Raw genomic sequence first — 19096 nt, forward strand, 5'->3', positions numbered from 1 at the left:
CAACACCGAACACACTCCTATGGCTTTCGTGAAACCACCAATCCATTCCCTATTAGCATCACGAATAACTCCACCACAAGTTGTTAGACATGAAATAGGTCTCTAAGCACCATCTGTATTTATCTTAAATCAACCTGGTGGCGGAAGACTCCAACAAACTGCTCGGTCCATCCTATTTGGACCATTTACCGACGTTAAGAGTAAGTCCCGAGCATGACCAGCCTCCACTACTAAGCGACGACTACGCTGCGAAATACTCTCCATCTCTAAAGATTCTGGTGCAAAAATAGAATGGTTTTGTCTCGTCCAAATGCTCCACAGAATGGACCCAAATAGCACATCCCAATCATCTGAGTTCAAAGGAAAATAATATGGGCGCTGAAGATTCAGTTGAATCCAGTCCACGATGTTCATACCGAAGAATTCAACAAGCCGGTCTGGTTTGATTAATTCCTGCCAAGCAGTATGCACCACAATACACTCTCTAAAAACATGAGTTAACGATTCCTTTGCTGCACCACAGTTGAGGCAGCTTTCATCATTTGTCATGTGTCTTCGCGTCCGTTATTCATTTGTCACAATCCGACCCTTACAAATTAACCAAAGGAGACGCACTCTTGGTAATCCCTGGAATTTTGCAATCGTTTTCCAAAGTTGATTCCCAGAAGTTCTGATTATTTCCATCCAACAATTGTAGGCGCTAGAGACAGAGAACTGACGATTATTTTCCAAAATCCACCATGGTTTCCAAAATTCACCAAGCAGCAAGTAGCAGTCTTATCAATATGAAGGCAATATATATATATATATATATACATACATATACAATCAATAACTATCTCCAGTTGTTTTCTTCATCCAACCGGAGATGTTTTAGCAGTGAGAAGAATGAGAGCTCGCCAGTGGTAACTTGTCCATAGCTTCTTGTACTTCTGCACAAAGGCCCCGATATCTATTTCCCCGTAAAGAAGCTGCCTGTTCACTATTTACGATTCCTCTTCTGTTGCATTCATTGCATCTACAAGGAAGTAAAACCATCTTTAAGTGCTCGCATCTAAACCCCAGTAACGTAGGTAATATACTATTAATATGTACGTTGAAGCCTATGCATAAACAATGCAGGGGAGTAGAACTTCAGAGTTTCTTCTTTCTGTCTCTCGAGCTGGTTTAGTTTTTCCTGAGCTGCCGCCAAGTGGTTCAGAAAATCTCACCTGGTTCCTTAGCTCCATTATTTGTGGTTTAGTTTATCCAAGTTGTCTCCCTATGCACATTTCTATATCTGCGAAATTTATAGCATTATCATAATATTAAATGGAATAAAAACTCACTAGCAAGCTACATAGTCTCCTTCTGAAGTTCATCTCTTATCTGGCAAAAAAGTTAATTCCGAACGAGTAAGAAACCGACAAAAACGATGAGATTCAGAGTAATGACGAACATAATTTTCTCGCAGCACGCATGCCAGTTCAAATAAATGGTTCTGAAACATAGCTAAAGTGCAACCCCATCATGATGCCAACAAGGAACAGCAAATATAACACAAAGCAAGGCCACGAGTTAGCGAAGATCCATGCTCGGATCGAAAAGCAAACCTAAACAAAAAAAACAACGGAAAACCTAAAAGATCTGGCCAATCGAAATTAACATGCTAAACACTATAGGTTTGATCCTAAATAAGTTTAAACATAAGATTATCCCGGAGGTCAATATGACCACGGGATCATCTTCGAGTCAATATTTCGAGTTAAGTCTTCCTTTCCATGTCTATTACACAGGAAAATAATCCATTGAATTCCAAAACATCATAACCTTATTAACCTATCTCCTCACCAGTATCAGTTTGAACATGCAGGTTCCAAATAATAACTTACCTTCATTATAACCCTCCAGACCCGGTCTGTAAGTTAGACCCAAACCTAAATGGTCACATATCCCATTCAGAGTTTTTTTTTAAAAAAAACATCTTATAATACATTAGATATAATATAGAACAAAATATTGATAATACAGATATATCTAAAACGATAGTAAATACATGTCACCAAACATAACCGAAAAACATATAGAGATATTTGTTCGTACAAAATAAGTTGTAGGTCTCTCCTGATGCCAAATCTGCTAGCTTACGGTCTGTTGTTATCTGAAAAAGGAGAAAACTACAGAATGAGCTAAAAAGCTCAGTGTGTTCCATACAGTGTATATAAAAACGTACTAATAAAAATATTCCAATAAAGTCGGTTTATGCAATCATGTCATTAAAAAAAATATGAACACTACCCCCAGCCCATCACATCAGAATGTGTAAGTTCCCCAAAACCATACACCCAGCCCACACATCAAATAAGGCCCTGAGCACAAAGCCGAGGAACCTGCGGATATACTTCCTTCAACAATACCCCTCCAATGATTGTTCATGAATGTATTTGAATGAAAACAATGATTAATTCTTTAAAACGTAAAAGTGTTCATGCTTAAAAATCATATACAGAAATACGGAAATCAGAAGGATAAATCGGTAGTATACAGAATTTCAGATATCGGATAATCAATATTCAAAACATCGGTATAAAATACCGTAACCAGAAATCATATCAGAAATACACGGTAAATCAGATATCGAATACATAATATTCACTATATATTTTAAAACAGAAATAATTAACACTGTCGGGAAACACACCTGTAACAGTCTGAGAAATCAGATAGGGAAGCTTATTACTGGTTTTGTCGATCACTCTCTGCTGCAGCGCTAGATCCTACGAATTGGAAAAATCCATATTGGAAACCTAATATAATAATATAAATATTATTTAAATAATATACGGAAACCTATGGGTAATTCTCGTAGTACGCGGTTCAGGTTGATCTAACGAACGGACAACACCAGACCTAATTGATCCTTGCTCAGGTGAAACACGAGTACCTTCATAAAATATTTTTATTGAATCAATTCCTTAACCAAATCTCAAATAAATAATAAAAATATTGAAATATTAAGCCTTTTGGGTTTACAAGCTCGATTCAGGAATTTCGGGTCATAATTTGGCAAAACGGACTTCGAAATCAGATTCAGGATGTCGAAAAACATAAAGTATGACCTTCCAAAATTATGAATTCTTGGTCAAAATCAAAGTCAACGGGTTTGACTGACGATTCGGAGACTTTCGGGTTTGAATTTTGTGAAACCGACCCCAAAAACGGATTCGGGACGTCAAAAAATGTCATGATAGGTATTCTCAGAAAAGATTAACGGCTGTTTAATAGCCGGTCAAAGCCGATCAAAAGTTTTGGTCAAAAGTAGTCAACGAAAATAGCATTTTTTTTCAAAATTACGAAAATAGCACCATTTTAAAATTAATTATCAATATAGCACCATTTTCAAAATATTTACTAAAATGTCATTTTTTAAAAATTACTAAAATAGCATTTAAAAACAATTACAAAAATAACACCTTTTTCGAATTAATTCCCAATATGTCACCAGTTTCAAAATAATTACTAAAATGTCACTCGGTCAAAAGTCAACAGTCAACGGTCAACGGTCAACGAGTCGGGTCAACGGGTCGGGTCAAAACCGGTCAAACATTGAAATTAACCGGTCAAACCGGTCATTTAGAGCTTCCCCACGCGCAGTGGCGGCGCGTGGGATCGTTTCTGGCAGCGTAAAATTCACGGAAAAATTTCTAAAAATTATTTTAAGCGATTTCGAGATACTTACAAAGGTCGGTTCAAATTTTTGAACGGTGGAGAGCTCGATTTCATCAAATCAGAAACTTTGACCACTTCACCTCCCCACGCGCCGCCGTCGACGGAGACCGAGAATGACACCGGCGGACTCGGAACGATACAAGGAACACGATGGTGCGGGAGGTGTCGTAAACGGAGCAACGATCGGCGATGAATTTAAGATTTTCTAGGTGATTGAGCTAAAACGAACGTCGAGACTTTGACTGGAGATTCCCGGTGTTTGGCAGCGTTTCACCTCAATTAATTTAAGGGAATTGTTCCTCACTCGATAACGAACACGATGGTGGTTTTAAAACGACAATCGGAATTCGGATGACGTCGGGATCGTAATCGAAATTTGAGGTTGGGGAAGGGAGTTTAGGCTCAATTTAGGAGCACTTGGTTTCTGATTTTTCAGAAACCAATTTCCGTATATAATACCGAACTTCACCAACTTTTCTTGGGTAAATTCAGGGCTTGGTCCCTGAATTTTATTTAACTCTAAAACACGCTATAAATTTTTAAAATCTTTTAATTTAGCCCCTAAATTACTTAATTAAAACCTCAAATTACAAATATTTTTTTTTCAAATTTACGGGTTGTTACAATTCTCCCCCTCTACAAGAAATTTCGTCCTCGAAATTTACCTTATGCAAATAGATAAGGAAATTGAGCCTCCATTGACTCCAATGTCTCCCAAGTAGCTTCTGAGGGGCTACGATTACTCCACTGAACTTTGACCATTGGAATACGCCTATTCCGAAGAACTCGTTCATCTCTCTCTAAAACCTGAATAGGCTCCTCCTCATATGACAAATCAGGTCTTAGCTCTACCTCATCAACTTGAATGATGTGATCTGGATCTGGACGGTATCGCCTCAACATAGACACATGAAAAACATCATGAATACGACTGAGTTGGGGAGGCAACTCGAGCTGATAAGCAACAGGTCCAACTTTCTTCGAAATACGGTACAGCCCAATAAATCGCGGACTCAGTTTACCCTTACGTCCAAATCTCAATACCTTCTTCCATGGGGATACCTTGAGAAAAACCTGATTTCCAACCTCAAACTCGATATCCTTACGTCGCTTATCTGTGTATGATTTTTGCCTATCGAATGCCTCTTTTAACCGATCACGGATCAATCTGACAGTATCTTCAGTCTCTCGAATCAAGTCTGGACCCAAAGCTTTCCTATCATGCACCTCTGTCCAACATATAGGAGTACGACATCTACGTCCATACAGAGCCTCGTACGGTGCTATGCGAATACTTGCCTGGTAACTATTATTGTAAGTAAACTCAGCTAATGGCAAGAAATCTTCCCAACTACTATGAAAATCAATCACACAACCCCGTAACAGATCCTCCAACACCTGAATTACTCGCTCAGACTGTCCATCAGTCTGAGGATAAAAAGATGTACTGAAATTCAAACGAGTACCCAGAGCCTCGTGCAAAGCTTTCCAGAACCTGGAAGTGAACCTCGGATCTCGATCAGATATGATAGACAACGGAACACCATGAAGTCTAACGATCTCAGAAATGTACAACTTAGCCAGTTTGTCCAGAGAATAATTAACCCGAATAGGGATAAAGTGCGCTGACTTGGTGAGTCGATCAACAATCACCCAAATAGAATCCTTTTTGGAAGGTGTCAGAGGAAGACCAGTAACGAAGTCCATTGTAATGCGCTCCCATTTCCACTCAGGAATCTTAATTGACTGTAACAATCCAGATGGATGCTGGTGTTCTGCCTTAACTTGCTGACAAGTCAAACACCTCGCCACAAAATCTGAAATATTCTTTTTCATACCAGCCCAGAAGTAACGCTCTTTGAGATTATTGTACATTTTGTCCCCGCTAGGATGCATAGCATAAGGACTACTATGAGCCTCATGAAGAATAACCCGTCTCAACTCATCATCTTTAGGTACGCAGTAACGACCGTGAAAACACAAAATACCATCCTGATTCACAGTATACACTGAACCCGTTCCCTCCTTAACTTGTTCAATAATGGGAAGCAATAAGCTATCCAGAAGTTGTTTGGTCTTAATCTCATCGGCCAACATAGGTTTAACCTGCAACTCTGCTAACAAACTATTATCATCAAATAGACTCAAGTTGGCGAATAAGGCTCTGAGATCTGATATTGCCTTACGACTCAAGGCGTCTGCCACTACATTAGCCTTCCCTGGATGATATTCTATCTCTAGATCATAGTCCTTTAGAAGCTTTAACCAGCGACGCTGTCTCAAATTTAATTCTTTCTGAGTAAGTAGATACTTCAGACTCTTATGATCAGTATACATATGACACTTTTCTCCGTAGAGGTAGTGTCTCCAAATCTTTAAAGCAAAAACCACGGGAGCTAACTCCAGATCATGAATAGGATAGTTACGCTCATGCGTCTTTAACTGACGAGAAGCATAAGCGAAGACATTCCCATCTTGCATCAAAACACATCCTAACCTAGAGTGGGAAGCATCACTGTAGACAGAAAAATCCTTTCCAGATTCAGGCTGAATCAGCACTGGGGCTTGGGTTAGAACAGTCTTCAATTTCTCAAAACTAGCTTGTTGATTCTCAGACCAGACAAATGGAACATCTTTCCTCAATAGTTTTGTCAGAGGAGATGCAATAAGGGAGAACCCCTCAACAAAACGACGGTAGTAACCAGCTAATCCCAAGAAACTACGGATCTCAGAAACGTTCCTGGGTTGCTTCCAGTTTAGAATAGCCTCCACCTTGATTGGATCCACCCGAATACCATCAGCAAAAACGATATGTCCAAGAAAAGTCACTTTGCTAAGCCAGAATTCACACTTGCTCAACTTAGCGTATAGCTTATTGTCCCTTAGAGTCTGTAGAACAATCCTTAAATGCTCCTCATGTTCTGCTTCACTTCTAGAATACACCAGTATATCATCAATGAACACAACTACAAACTGGTCCAAATAAGGTCGAAACACCCTATGCATCAGATCCATGAAAGTAGTAGGGGCATTTGTTAACCTGAACGACATCACTAAAAACTCATAATGCCCATACCGAGTTCGAAAAGCAGTCTTCGAAATATCCGAATCTTTCACTTTGAGTTGATAATACCCCGACCTCAAGTCTATTTTTGAAAAGATATAAGCCCCTCGAAATTGGTCAAATAGATCATCGATCCTGGGCAGAGGATATTTGTTTTTAATTGTGAGCTTGTTCAGCTTCCTATAATCAATACAGAGTCTCAATGTCCCATCTTTCTTCTTGACAAAGAGAACTGGGGCTCCCCACGGTGATACACTGGGTCGGATAAATCCCCTATCCAACAACTCCTGAAGTTGGATTTTCAGTTCCTTAAGCTCCTTTGTGGCCATATGATAAGGAGCCATTGAAACTGGAGTAGAACCAGAATAGACTTCAATTTCAAACTCAACCTCTCTATCCGGCGGTAATCCAGGCAATTCATCGGGAAATTCCTTAACAATCCGGATGCCTTCAATATCAGATTGAGAACTTCTGGTATCCAATATATAAGCAAGAAACGCCTCGGAACCTTTCCTGATCATCTTCTCAGCTACCAATGCAGATACAACATTCGTCAGAAATCCACGGCGTTCCCCGATCATTACAATCTTTCGATTATCTGAGGTCTTCAGAACAACTCTCTTAGTCTCAAAATCAATATTTACTTGATGTTTGTCCAACCAATCTACGCTGAGAATCAAATCAAACTCTTCCAAAGGTAACTCCATCAGGTCAGCCAAAAAATTCTCCCCATTGATCTCAATAGGGCACTCTCTATAAATACAATCCAACACAATGGACTTGCCTAAGGGACTTTGAACTATCACCGAATACTCAGTATTCTCAACAGGAATATTTAGACCCTCAGAAATAGAATGCGATACATAGGAATTGGTAGAGCCACTATCAAACAATGCAAAGTATGGAACTGAATGGATAGTAACAATATCTGCAGTCACATTAGGCCCATCACAATCTTGTCGAAGTCTGGCAGTGTAAACCAATGCAGGTTGTCTGGCCTCAGATCTGACTGGACCCCTATTCTGAGATACACGGCCTCTACTAGTCGATCCAGATGATCTCTCCTGAGTACGACCACCCGCAGGAGTCTGAACAGTACTCTGAGTACGAGCGGGAATACGAGCTGGTGTTTGAACTGCAGTAACTGACATTGGACAATCCTTTAGAAAATGGTCTCTAGAACCACATTTAAAACAGGTGCCAAATTTTCTCCTGCATTCCCCAAGATGATATTTCCCACAATAATCACATGTCTGCAAAGATTGTAACCCAGAAGATCCACCATGTCTAGAAGGCTGAATAGCTGAAGAACCAGATGCAGCAGGTCTGACACTCACACCGCCTCTCTGAAAGGAATCACCCCTGCCTCTCTTGCTAGGATGTGTAGAATAATAAACAGAACCAGAAGGCCTCCTGAATCAGGTTTGAGCTCGATCACTATCTCTCTTGTGCTCCATACCCAGTCACTCTATTTCCTCAGCAGTCTTGGCTATCTCAACCAAAGCATCAAAATTCCTCTCTCGGTGGGTAGAACCTCGACTCCTGATCTCATACCTGAGTCCATTCTTGAACCTCAAGCATCGATCTGTCTCAGTGTCCACAAGTCCAGGAGCATAACGGCTCAATCGGATGAACTCAACCTTGTAATCCATAACAGACATATTACCCTGCTCCAGATTTTGAAACTCCTGGCGTCGCTCCTGCAGATATCTCTCTCCGATGAAGCGACTCCGGAAGCGCATCTTGAAAAGATCCCATGTTAATTGGTTCCTCGAAATACTACCAGAAATGGATTGCCACCATCTGAAGCTTTCTTTCTTCAACATAGTTAGGGCCCCTTTAACTTTTGCTCAGGTCTGAGGTCCATCTCATCCATAATCCTCTCTGTGTCCTCCAGCCAATACTCAGCGTCTGTCAGAGGCCCACCAGTAATACCCTCGAATGGAACTACACCAGCAGCAACCAGAGAATTTAAAATCTCCACTGCAGTCATGATAGTAGGGGCTCTAGCAGCTCTCTGAAACATGCGGAAGATAGCTCTATTAATGGCATCTTCATTCATCTCAGTATCCTCATCTTCAATGACGGAAGGGTCTCTCACGGGAGTAAATTGATCATCATGAGAAAGAGTCGGATCTACTTGCGGAACAGGAGGATCACGTGGTGACATCGGATCGTCTATCGTAACAGAAGGTCGAGTGACTCGCCCTCGACCACGGCCACGTCCTGTCCTACGACCTCTAGCAGCACTCATCGTTGGATCTATAAGGCTCTACAGAAAGAGTTTAAAACATATGTCAAATTAGCATCAGGGATCTCGAGAAAACTTAAAATCATAAAATAAGGTGACACGTTTTTTTTATTCAAAATTTCTTTAAAATTCAAAGTTTAGGACCCATATACAGTCTGAGTGTTTAAAACCGAAGGCTCTGATACCACCAAATGTAACCCTCCAGACCCGGTCTGTAAGTTAGACCCAAACCTAAATGGTCACATATCCCATTCAGAGTTTTTTTTTTATAAAAAAAACATCTTATAATACATTATATATAATATAGAACAAAATATTGATAATACAGATATATCCAAAACGATAGCAAATATATGTCACCAAACATAACCGAAAAACATATAGAGATATTTGTTCGTACAAAATAAGTAGTAGGTCTCTCCTGATGCCAAATCTGCTAGCTTACGATCTGCTGTTATCTGAAAAAGGGGAAAACTACAGAATGAGCTAAAACGCTCAGTGTGTTCCATACAGTGTATATAAAAACGTACTGATAAAATATTCCAGTAAAGTCGGTTTATGCAATCATGTCGTTAAAAAAAATATGAACACTACCCCAACCCATCACATCAGAATGTGTAGGTTCCCCAAAACCATACACCCAGCCCACACATCAAATAAGGCCTTGAGCACAAAGCCAAGGAACCTGCGGATATACTTCCTTCAACAATACCCCTCCAATGATTGTTCATGAATGTATTTGAATGAAAACAATGATTAATTCTTTAAAATGTAAAAGTGTTCATGCTTAAAAATCATATACAGAAATACGGAAATCAGAAGACAAATCGGTAGTATACAGAATTTCAGATATCGAATAATCAATATTCAAAACATCGGTATAAAATACCGTAACCAGAAATCATATCAGAAATACACGGTAAATCAGATATCGAATACATAATATTCAGATATATATTTTAAAACAGAAATAATTAACACTGTCGGGAAACACACCTGTAACAGTCTGAGAAATCAGATAGGGAAGCTTTTTACTGGTTTTGTCGATCACTCTCTGCTGAAGCGCTAGATCCTACTAATTGAAAAAATTCATATTGGAAACCTAATATAATAATCTAAATATTATTTAAATAATATACGGAAACCTACGGGTAATTCTCGTAGTACGCAGTTCAGGCTGATCTAACGAACGGGCAACACCGGACCTAATTGATCCTTGCTCAGGTGAAACACGAGTACCTTCATAAAATATTTTTATTGAATCAATTCCTTAACCAAATCTCAAATAAATAATCAAAATATTGAAATATTAAGCCTTTTGGGTTTACAAGCTCGATTCAGGAATTTCGGGCCATAATTTGGCAAAACGGACTTCGAAATCAGATTCAGGATGTCAAAAAACATAAAGTATGACCTTCCAAAATTCTGAATTCTTGGTCAAAATCAAAGTCAACGGGTTTGACTGACGATTCGGAGACTTTCGAGTTTGAAGTTTATGAAACCGACCCTAAAAATGGATTCGGAACGTCAAAAATGTCAGGATAGGTATTCTCAAAAAAGATTAACGGTCAACGGTCAACGGGTCGGGTCAAAACCGGTCAAACCAGTCAAGCATTGAAATTAACCGGTCAAATCGGTCATTTAGAGCTTACCCACGTGCAGTGGCGGCGCGTGGGATCGTTTCTGGCAGCGTAAAATTCACGAAAAAATTTCTAAAAATTATTTTAAGCGATTTCGAGATACTTACAAAGGTTGGTTCAAATTTTTGAACGGCGGAGAGCTCGATTTCATCAAATCGGAAATTTTGACCGCTTCACCTCCCCACGCGCCACCGTCGACGGAGACCGAGGATGAAACCGGCGGACTCGAAACGGCACAAAGAACACGATGGTGCGGGAGGTGTCGTAAACGGAGCAACGATCGATGATGAATCTAAGATTTTCTCGGCGATTGACCTAAAACGAACGTCGAGACTTTGACTGGAGATTCCCGGTGTTTGGCAGCGTTTCACCTCAATTAATTTAAGGGAATTGTTCCTCACTCGATAACGAACACGATGGTTGTTTTAAAACGACGATCGGAATTCGGACGACGTCGGGATCGTAATCGGAAGTTGAGGTTGGGGAAGGGAGTTTAGGCTCAATTTAGGAGCAATTGGTTTCTGATTTTTCAGAAACCAATTGCCGTATATAATACCAAACTTCACCAACTTTTCTTGGGTAAATTCAGGGCTTGGTCCCTGAATTTTATTTAACTCTAAAACAAGCTATAAATTTTTAAAATCTTTTAATTTAGCCCCCAAATTTCATCAAATTACTTAATTAAAACCTCAAATTACAAATATATTTTTTTTTTCAAATTTCCGGGTTGTTACATTCATAGTCAGCATTTGGACACATGAAATGACAACAACAACACATGAAAATTGAAAACTAGCAATATGAATCAACAATCTGAATACCTAGTATCATAAAGATTTTGATATCGGGGTCGGTTAATCAATACCCCTTGTTATGCTATGGCCTAAAAGCTAAACCAGTAATCTTTGAAACCGAAGAAATGAACTAGCTTCGAGAACAAATCGACCTCCTTCCCTCGTCTAAACACCAAAGCAGAGAACCAAGAAGCCAAACCAACCCCTAACACGGCCAAAGGCCTCCGACTCTTCGGCTACCTCGCCTCCTCGACGACGGACGATGGACGACTAAGGTAAACGAACCACTCTTCTCTCTTTTACTCTCTCTGGTTTGGTTCGAAAAACCCCAAGAAAAATTAGCACTCAAATGTAAAAAAACCAACATTTTTCCTTATATTGCTTCCTTTCCGTTTTTTTAATCCCGGGGGGCCGAACCCCTTACAAAATATTATTGTGAGTTTTTATAATACCCCTGTTACAGACGAAAATCCAAAGGCTACATTTTTACAATTTCATTTTGTTTGTTTGTCTGCATGCGTGGCTGCTGATGAGCATTCGGGGGACCACTTGGGTTGCATGAGCGGGCTGTTAGGAGGACCGACTGATGTGGAGAAGTGCCACGGAAGCTGCTGCAGTACCTGGCATTGGGGGCAGCCTACTATCCTACTTCTACTTATTCCATTACATATGGGAATAGGTTCAGCGAAATAGACTGATGTGGAGAAGTGCCTGGTGTAGGGGACCAGCGGTGCACATTGTTGATGAAGCATTCGAGACCACCTTGCTTGGAGGCTTACTGGCGTAGAGGGACCACGGTTGAGGCCACTATTTGGGACCACTTTACATGACCATGGGAGGCGGCGGCAGGGCTGCGAGGGTTCATTGGCAACCCTAGTATTTTGGGTTTGTTGAAAGTACAAATGGACCCTAATTAATTGGGCCTGATTGGTGTAATTGGGATTGGGCTTTGAATTTAAAAACTTGGACTGTAGTTTGGACATTAATTTGAGTTTTGGGTTTGGTGGGTCATGCAAATGAGTTAATATTTGCAATTTGGGTGGCTATTTAAAATAAAATCTTGAACCTCAATTTGTCCACCAAGTATGAATCAGATCGAATTCAAACGTTTAACGCTCAAAATTCTTCTTCGATCAATTAATATCCATTTTTAAATTCTCAGACAAAATTAGGGTATTACATAAATTTAGGAGTATTGTAAGCAATTGGGATATTAAAAATTTGATGAGTAGTTTAGAATCATAATTTGAAGGCTCGTAATACAAATAACTCAGTTTAGAAAGATTATCGTTAGTAAATAAGGCAATTTTTTCTTCTATAATAGAATAATGGTTTTTTATTCTAAACTACAATAGAATATTCGTATACATTAATCACATCCCATGCTAATAAAATTAATTTCATATTTGAAAAAAATAGGTTAAATTATGGTTAAAATTAATTACATATTTGGATGAATTTGGGAATGAAATTAGAAGATCTAAAAGTTTGAGGACCGGTTTAGAATGATGGCCATAATTTGTGGATGACATTCCTAATGCTTACGAGCCTGTTGAAGGCCTAGTTCCAATTTGCTTCCATGCGGTTGTCTCTGAAATTATTATTACATTCCTTACCATTGAACGTCCCATGCAAGAAAACATCCTGGACTTTCTCTTCGTTATTCACAGTCTCCAAGTAACGCAAAAGAAATCAAATTCGAAAATCGTATAGCTGTTTTCTAGAAAGGTCTCAAATTTTCCACTGGAAACCATTGGCTTTCGATTTTGAAATTCAGTGAATCATTGCTGAGGTAATAGTTCCGGGAGGAGGATCAATGGCGGTTCCAACGGCGGTGATGTTAACGGCGTCGATGGTTTCGTTGTACGTCGGGGATTTGCATCCCGTTATCACTGACGGGACACTCTTCAATGCTTTCAATTCGTTCAAAGGAATATCCTCTGTCCGTGTTTGTGGAGATTCATCCACAGGAAGGTCTCTTTGTTATGGCTATGTTAACTTCAGTTCTCTCGAGGATGGTGCGTAAGATTTGTTTTTTTTAAAAATAATTTTTTCAATATATTCACTGCTTTTCGTTTGATTTATGTTTCGTGTTTGATCTTTCAATATGTTCTGAGAGTGTTCGAAAAAAGTAATTTAAGAAAATTCAGTCTTTTTGAGTTAACTTTTATGTATGTCCATGTTTCTCTGCTATAATATGACCAGCACATTATGCAATGGAGAAGATGAATCACAGTTCGATTCATGGGAAAATGATTAGGGTGGCATGGTCACTTCGAGATCCTGATGCAAGAAAGAGTGGAGTTGGAAACGTGTTTGTCAAGGTACAAAACAAACCCTTTTTGTTCTTTTAACTGATATAATCTGAAATTCATTGGATTTATTGTACTTTTCTTTTCAGAATCTAAGTGAATCAATCGATAGTGTGGGGTTGCAAGAGTTGTTTCAGAGGTTTGGGAATGTAATATCCTGCAAAGCTGCAACATTTGAGGATGGGAAAAGCAAATGTTATAGATTTGTTCAATTTGAATCTGAAGAATCTGCAACTGCTGCTATTGAGAAGCTTGATAACAACATGATTGGTGATAAACAAGTGTAATATGAATTTTCCTTTAAAATATTTTTCGTTTCACTTATCTGCTAATAAAATGAATGGTTTCAGAAGTTTAATTTGTCTCTTTGGTCCCAGATTTGTTGGGAAATTTATGAAAACGTGTGACAGGATTTTGCCAAGTCCTGATGTAAATATACAAATCTGTAAATTTAATAGGGAAAATTGCCTCCCTGGCTGTAGCAAGGGATGAAAATGGTGCCTCGAGAGGTTTCGGCTTTGTGAACTTCGAATGTCCCGATGATGCCAAGCGGGCAATGCAGTCAATGAAAGGATCAAAACTTGGTAGGCTTTCTTTTACTATGTTTCACGAACATGATATTTCAATGATATTTTTTCTGATCCAATATTTTTGGCCAAATATATTCAATCATAATTCAAAGAAAAATATAAATTCAATTAAAATCAAATCATTAGAATCATTTCTAATTTTCTCAAATGTGTATTCAATGGCCCCAATACGATCATAAGTTCATGTTTCCCTAGGAGGAGGATGCTGATGGTGGTGACATTTTCTTTGACCGGAGCAAAGTAGAAGACGATGGCAGTGAGTATGGCAATACATTATTGTTTTTAAATCTACAATACTACAATTCCGGGAAGAACCACAAATTGAATCATTAATCTGATATCAAAGGTGAAGCTAATTAGATTTGCTTTGCTTTTGCTGTTTTGTAATTCACCATCATTGTATTATTAGGGAAACCACGGTAGATGCTGGGCATCTTTCTTTTATGATTTCTACACAGTGAGTTGAGAAGTAGCTTCGAAATTTAAGTGCAAATTTGATTTAATTTCAACCATTTTGAAGGTTTTAATTATGTTTTTTCAGCTGTAGGTACTGGTTGATCATGGCTTGAACTGAAGTTACTTCCTTAGGCTTGTAAAGTTATTATCCATTCCTCTGGCTGCAATTACTCAGATGACTTTGGAAATCAAAGTTTACCTTCTTCTCTATAAAGCAATGACTGGGACACTCTTAACTTTGATTTCATTCTCATAATTGAAGCAATGCTTGTCAAATGTGGGACTTCATAATTAATGTTTAATTGGCAAGTCTCCCTCTATCATTTTTCTTATACAAGAAGTTAATGTTCTCTTAATATATATAGATTGATTGATGTGAAACGTAGAAAGTGATGGGAAGTAGAGCAAGTATGACATGACTTGGTTATGGGGGAAAAATATCAACCATAGAAGCTAGCCCCGAGTATACGCATTGAACTAAAGCGTGGAAAATGCAAATCATAGCCAGTACCCACATGACTTTGAAAGAAAACTTGGACCAATTGACGGGAGATAGAATAGGATAATATCAGAGTTTGAGAACTATTATTTCTTGTTGATGAACAAAGCCTTCTCAAATCTGATCGAGACACCGGACTTTACAATAGCCCCAAATCTGGAAATTTTGATATTGGAAGGTTGTACAAGAATAGTAGATGTCCATCCATCAGTCGGAGTTCTTACGAGGCTTAAACTTCTGAATTTAAGAAGCTGCACAAGTCTTAGGAATCTTCCAACCAAAATTGGAATAGAATCTCTTGAAACATTAATCCTAAAAGATTGTAGAAACCTTATTAGTCTCCCAAGCAGCATTGGTGGGTGTAAATGTCTAAAAACTCTTGATCTTTCTGGCTTCTATAAAGTTGAAAATTTGCCAGAGAATTTGCAGCAAGTAGAGTTGTTGGAAGAGCTCGACTTAAGTGAAACAGCCATAGCAAAACTACCATCCTTCATTTTTCAACTTAAAAATCTTAAAGTTTTGTCTTTGAATAGGCTCAAGGGACCATCATCTAATATAGGACCAAATCTAACTTCTCTTTTCCAGGTATCATCTAATATAGAGTCTGTGCCTCTGATGTTACATTCATTGTCAGGTTTGAGATCATTAAGAGAGCTGAAACTAAGGAACTGCAATTTACATGAAGGAGATATTCCTAGTGATATTTCTTGTTTATCCTCTCTGGAAAAACTTGAGCTTGGCGGCAACAGTTTCATCAGCATACCTGTGCTTGGTACTGGACTTTCCAGGCTTCAATATCTTGGATTGTCAAATTGCAGGGAGCTTAAATCGTTTCCTAAACCTGGTGCTTCTCGAGAACTATTTGCAACTCCATCAAAGGTTTGCAACGCAGTGGATTGGACACAGTTTTCTGGCCTTCACTGCTACAGATTGGTTGAGAATATCAATGCATTAACATTGCTGAAATTCCATCTTAAGGTCGATTTATCATTCTTTCGTATTTACCAAATCTCGTTTTTAAAGAATTATATACTTAGTTACCAAACAACATAAGTTTTATTTTGCAGCGAGTTGCATATTTAAAAAAATTTTTGATGCTGTTATACCTGGAGGTGAAATATCAAAATGGTTCAGCCATAAAACAGTTGACTCTTCAATCAAGATACCACTGCCTAACAATATTCAGAATGATGGTCAATGGATCGGAGTTGCTTTCTGCTGTATTTTTGTCAACGATGACGCTTCAAGGAATGAGGAACTCACATGTGAAGTTGTTATCCATCATAAGAATTCCAGAAAAGATGGTTTCACTACATGGCCGAATGTACTCAAACAATGGGGACCATGCATGGCTTCACTACAAAAATAATATGATCGCTCAAACAATGCAAGTCTAGAACCATGACCTAAGAAAATATGAGAGAACAAAAATAAACAACTTAACTACCATGCATGCCAAAACGTCATTCATATTTACCCGAGTTTGGATAACGACGTGATCGCTCTCTTCTTAACACAAAAACAATGGGGGGCCATGCATGGCTGCACCACATTTCAAAAAGTGAAATGGCATGCTTTATCGACAACTACAAAAGGCCTTTGTGAGGTGAATCCCTATCACATGGGGTTGATCAATGCACGCCTAATACTATTACACAACATGTTCCTAACAACAAGTGGAATGTGAACCGATATTGTACATTACACTCTCAGAGAGTCAGAGATAGAATTCAAATTCGAATCTCAAACAAATATCATTGGAAGGGATAGCCACAAATCCTGAACATAGGAAAGATGTTATTGTAATACGATTTTTTGTTAGATTTTGTTGCTTTGTTCCTACTATCTAATCTAAACTTATTGCCAATAAGATTATTTATGATTTAACACAGATGCATGGATTTAATTTACGGTTGCAGTCACGTACTCGGTCGTGTTGTGTTTATTACGGTTACAGACATAACAAAAGTTATTATCATAATTGGCATCTATCCATTAAATTGCAGTTGTGATCCATCGTTATTGATGTGATTTTGTTTCACACTGTTATTTTCCATGATAGCAGTTTCGGCCGCCATCGCTACCGCTATATAACGGTTGTTGTTTCGCTACTCGACTGTTATTTGAATTTGTCCTCATGAGAGGAGAAAATGATCTTGAGGGAGGAAAATTAGATGATGTCCTCTTGAGAGGAAAAAATGATCTTTAATAAAAATGAAATAAGGATTCTAGGGAAAATCAATCTTAAGAAAGACTAGATTGATGTCTTTTAGATGAACAATCTTGAGAAATATGAAATTTGTTTCTCAAAAGCAATTATAAAAGTATCCTTATAAGAAGGGAAAACCCTTTTTTATTGCAATGCAATGATGAATGTATGATGCAAAGATGCAAATTCACGTGTCTTGTATGTTTATGTTGATGCATGTTTCCATGCAAATGATATTTGCAAAAATGTTGTTTTATTTCCTTTTTAGCTTCAAAGTGGAGAACTTGGTATTCCTTCACTTAGCCAATCTTGGCTAGAGCCTACTCCAATGTTAAAGAGGAAACTTGTCAAGTTAAGCAAGCGTTTTTTTTTGGAAAGACAATCTGATCAGCTTGTGTCATTAAGTCTTCTCTTTTGCTTTTGTTTCTTCATGAAAACTTTAGAAGAACTACTTTCTCTTGTTTCAGCCATATATATGATCCGACGCCTCTTGTCTCTTACCCAATTGTTTTATTAGAGGTTCTTCTTCAAGATTTTTCTATCGCATGAAGGGTTTGTTTTCAAAGTAAGCTCTTCTCATCTTTATATTCTTCCTCTGATACTCCTAGCAGCAATGTTTATTCTCAATACAATATTGCCTTGAATCTTGTTATTCCAACATGATTTGGGTCTTTGGCCATACCCCAATGTGGGTACCATAAGATCTTGAAATAATATATGCCTCATTTTTACCAAGACGGTCTTCTGCTTCTTGGTTGGTTATTGATGATATCGTAAAGAAGTATGAAAAATTACATTCTTGAGTCTTCTGATCTGTCAGACTTTATGGTTTTAAGGATCGAAGAATGCCTCCACTGACCTTGCATTTCATTTGAGGCATAATAAGCCTCACCAGTTTCAAGGATCTCTTATCATTCTTGAGCAATCATCTTGTTTATTTAACCCAAATCAAAACATCTTGAAAAATGCCTTTGACGGGGATTGAATAACTATCCTCATGAATTTAGCCCATATATCTTTACTCAACATACACTTTTACACGAGTGTCAAGGTTTTGAGCTACTTTAGATTCCTGCAATTTAAAAGATTAGTTCAAAGTAATACCAAGAAATCTTTTGTTTTATTTTGAACTATGTTAATCTACTTATAAGATGTTTGTAAATGAACAAAATTGGGGTTTTAAATGAGAGAATTAGAATTTTTACAAAGTCATGACAATCATGGAAATGATAAAAAATCAAGAAATAAAGTTAGATGCCTCAAGCATCACTAGCATGAATGTTCCTAAATCAATCAACTTGATATAATTTGGAGCACTGAGGTAAGCTTCTAATTAGAAGTTATCAAATATTGCCAAAATGTCTGTAGATGTAAAGTTCATCTCAAAATATCAGGCTCTTCAAAGTCAATCAACTTAATACAACCCCAGAGCGTAGAGGTGAGCTTATGTCTAAAGGAAATAAAAAATTGCCAAAATATTTACAGGCATGACACACATCCCAAAGTACCAGACACTTGAAAGGTTTTATTTTTCAGATGCCTAATATCAAAACACATTTAAGCCGCCATTTCA

General features: G+C 38.2%; 1 protein-coding gene across 1 annotated transcript; it reads left to right on the forward strand.

Moving 5' to 3' along the window:
- Positions 1 to 13273: 13273 nt before the first annotated feature.
- LOC120202742 (disease resistance protein RPV1-like) lies at positions 13274 to 16711 on the forward strand. Its single transcript, XM_039203125.1, has 6 exons — positions 13274 to 13475; positions 13663 to 13781; positions 13859 to 14052; positions 14147 to 14214; positions 15424 to 16292; positions 16382 to 16711. Exons 1-6 carry the CDS (start codon positions 13274 to 13276, stop codon positions 16709 to 16711), a joined length of 1782 nt encoding a protein of 593 aa, XP_039059056.1.
- Positions 16712 to 19096: the final 2385 nt, after the last annotated feature.

Source organism: Hibiscus syriacus, unplaced genomic scaffold, assembly GCF_006381635.1.
Source record: "Hibiscus syriacus cultivar Baekdansim isolate YM2019G1 unplaced genomic scaffold, ASM638163v2 tig00009009_pilon, whole genome shotgun sequence".
Classification (NCBI taxonomy): Eukaryota; Viridiplantae; Streptophyta; class Magnoliopsida; order Malvales; family Malvaceae; genus Hibiscus; species Hibiscus syriacus.

Coding starts and splice junctions, on each gene's coding strand:
- LOC120202742 (XM_039203125.1), top strand. CDS start 13,274: ATGGCGGTTCCAACGGCGGTGATGTTAACGGCGTCGATGGTTTCGTTG. Junction 13,476..13,662: donor CTTCAGTTCTCTCGAGGATG/GTGCGTAAGATT, acceptor TAATATGACCAG/CACATTATGCAATGGAGAAG. Junction 14,215..15,423: donor TGATGTAAATATACAAATCT/GTAAATTTAATA, acceptor TGATGAACAAAG/CCTTCTCAAATCTGATCGAG.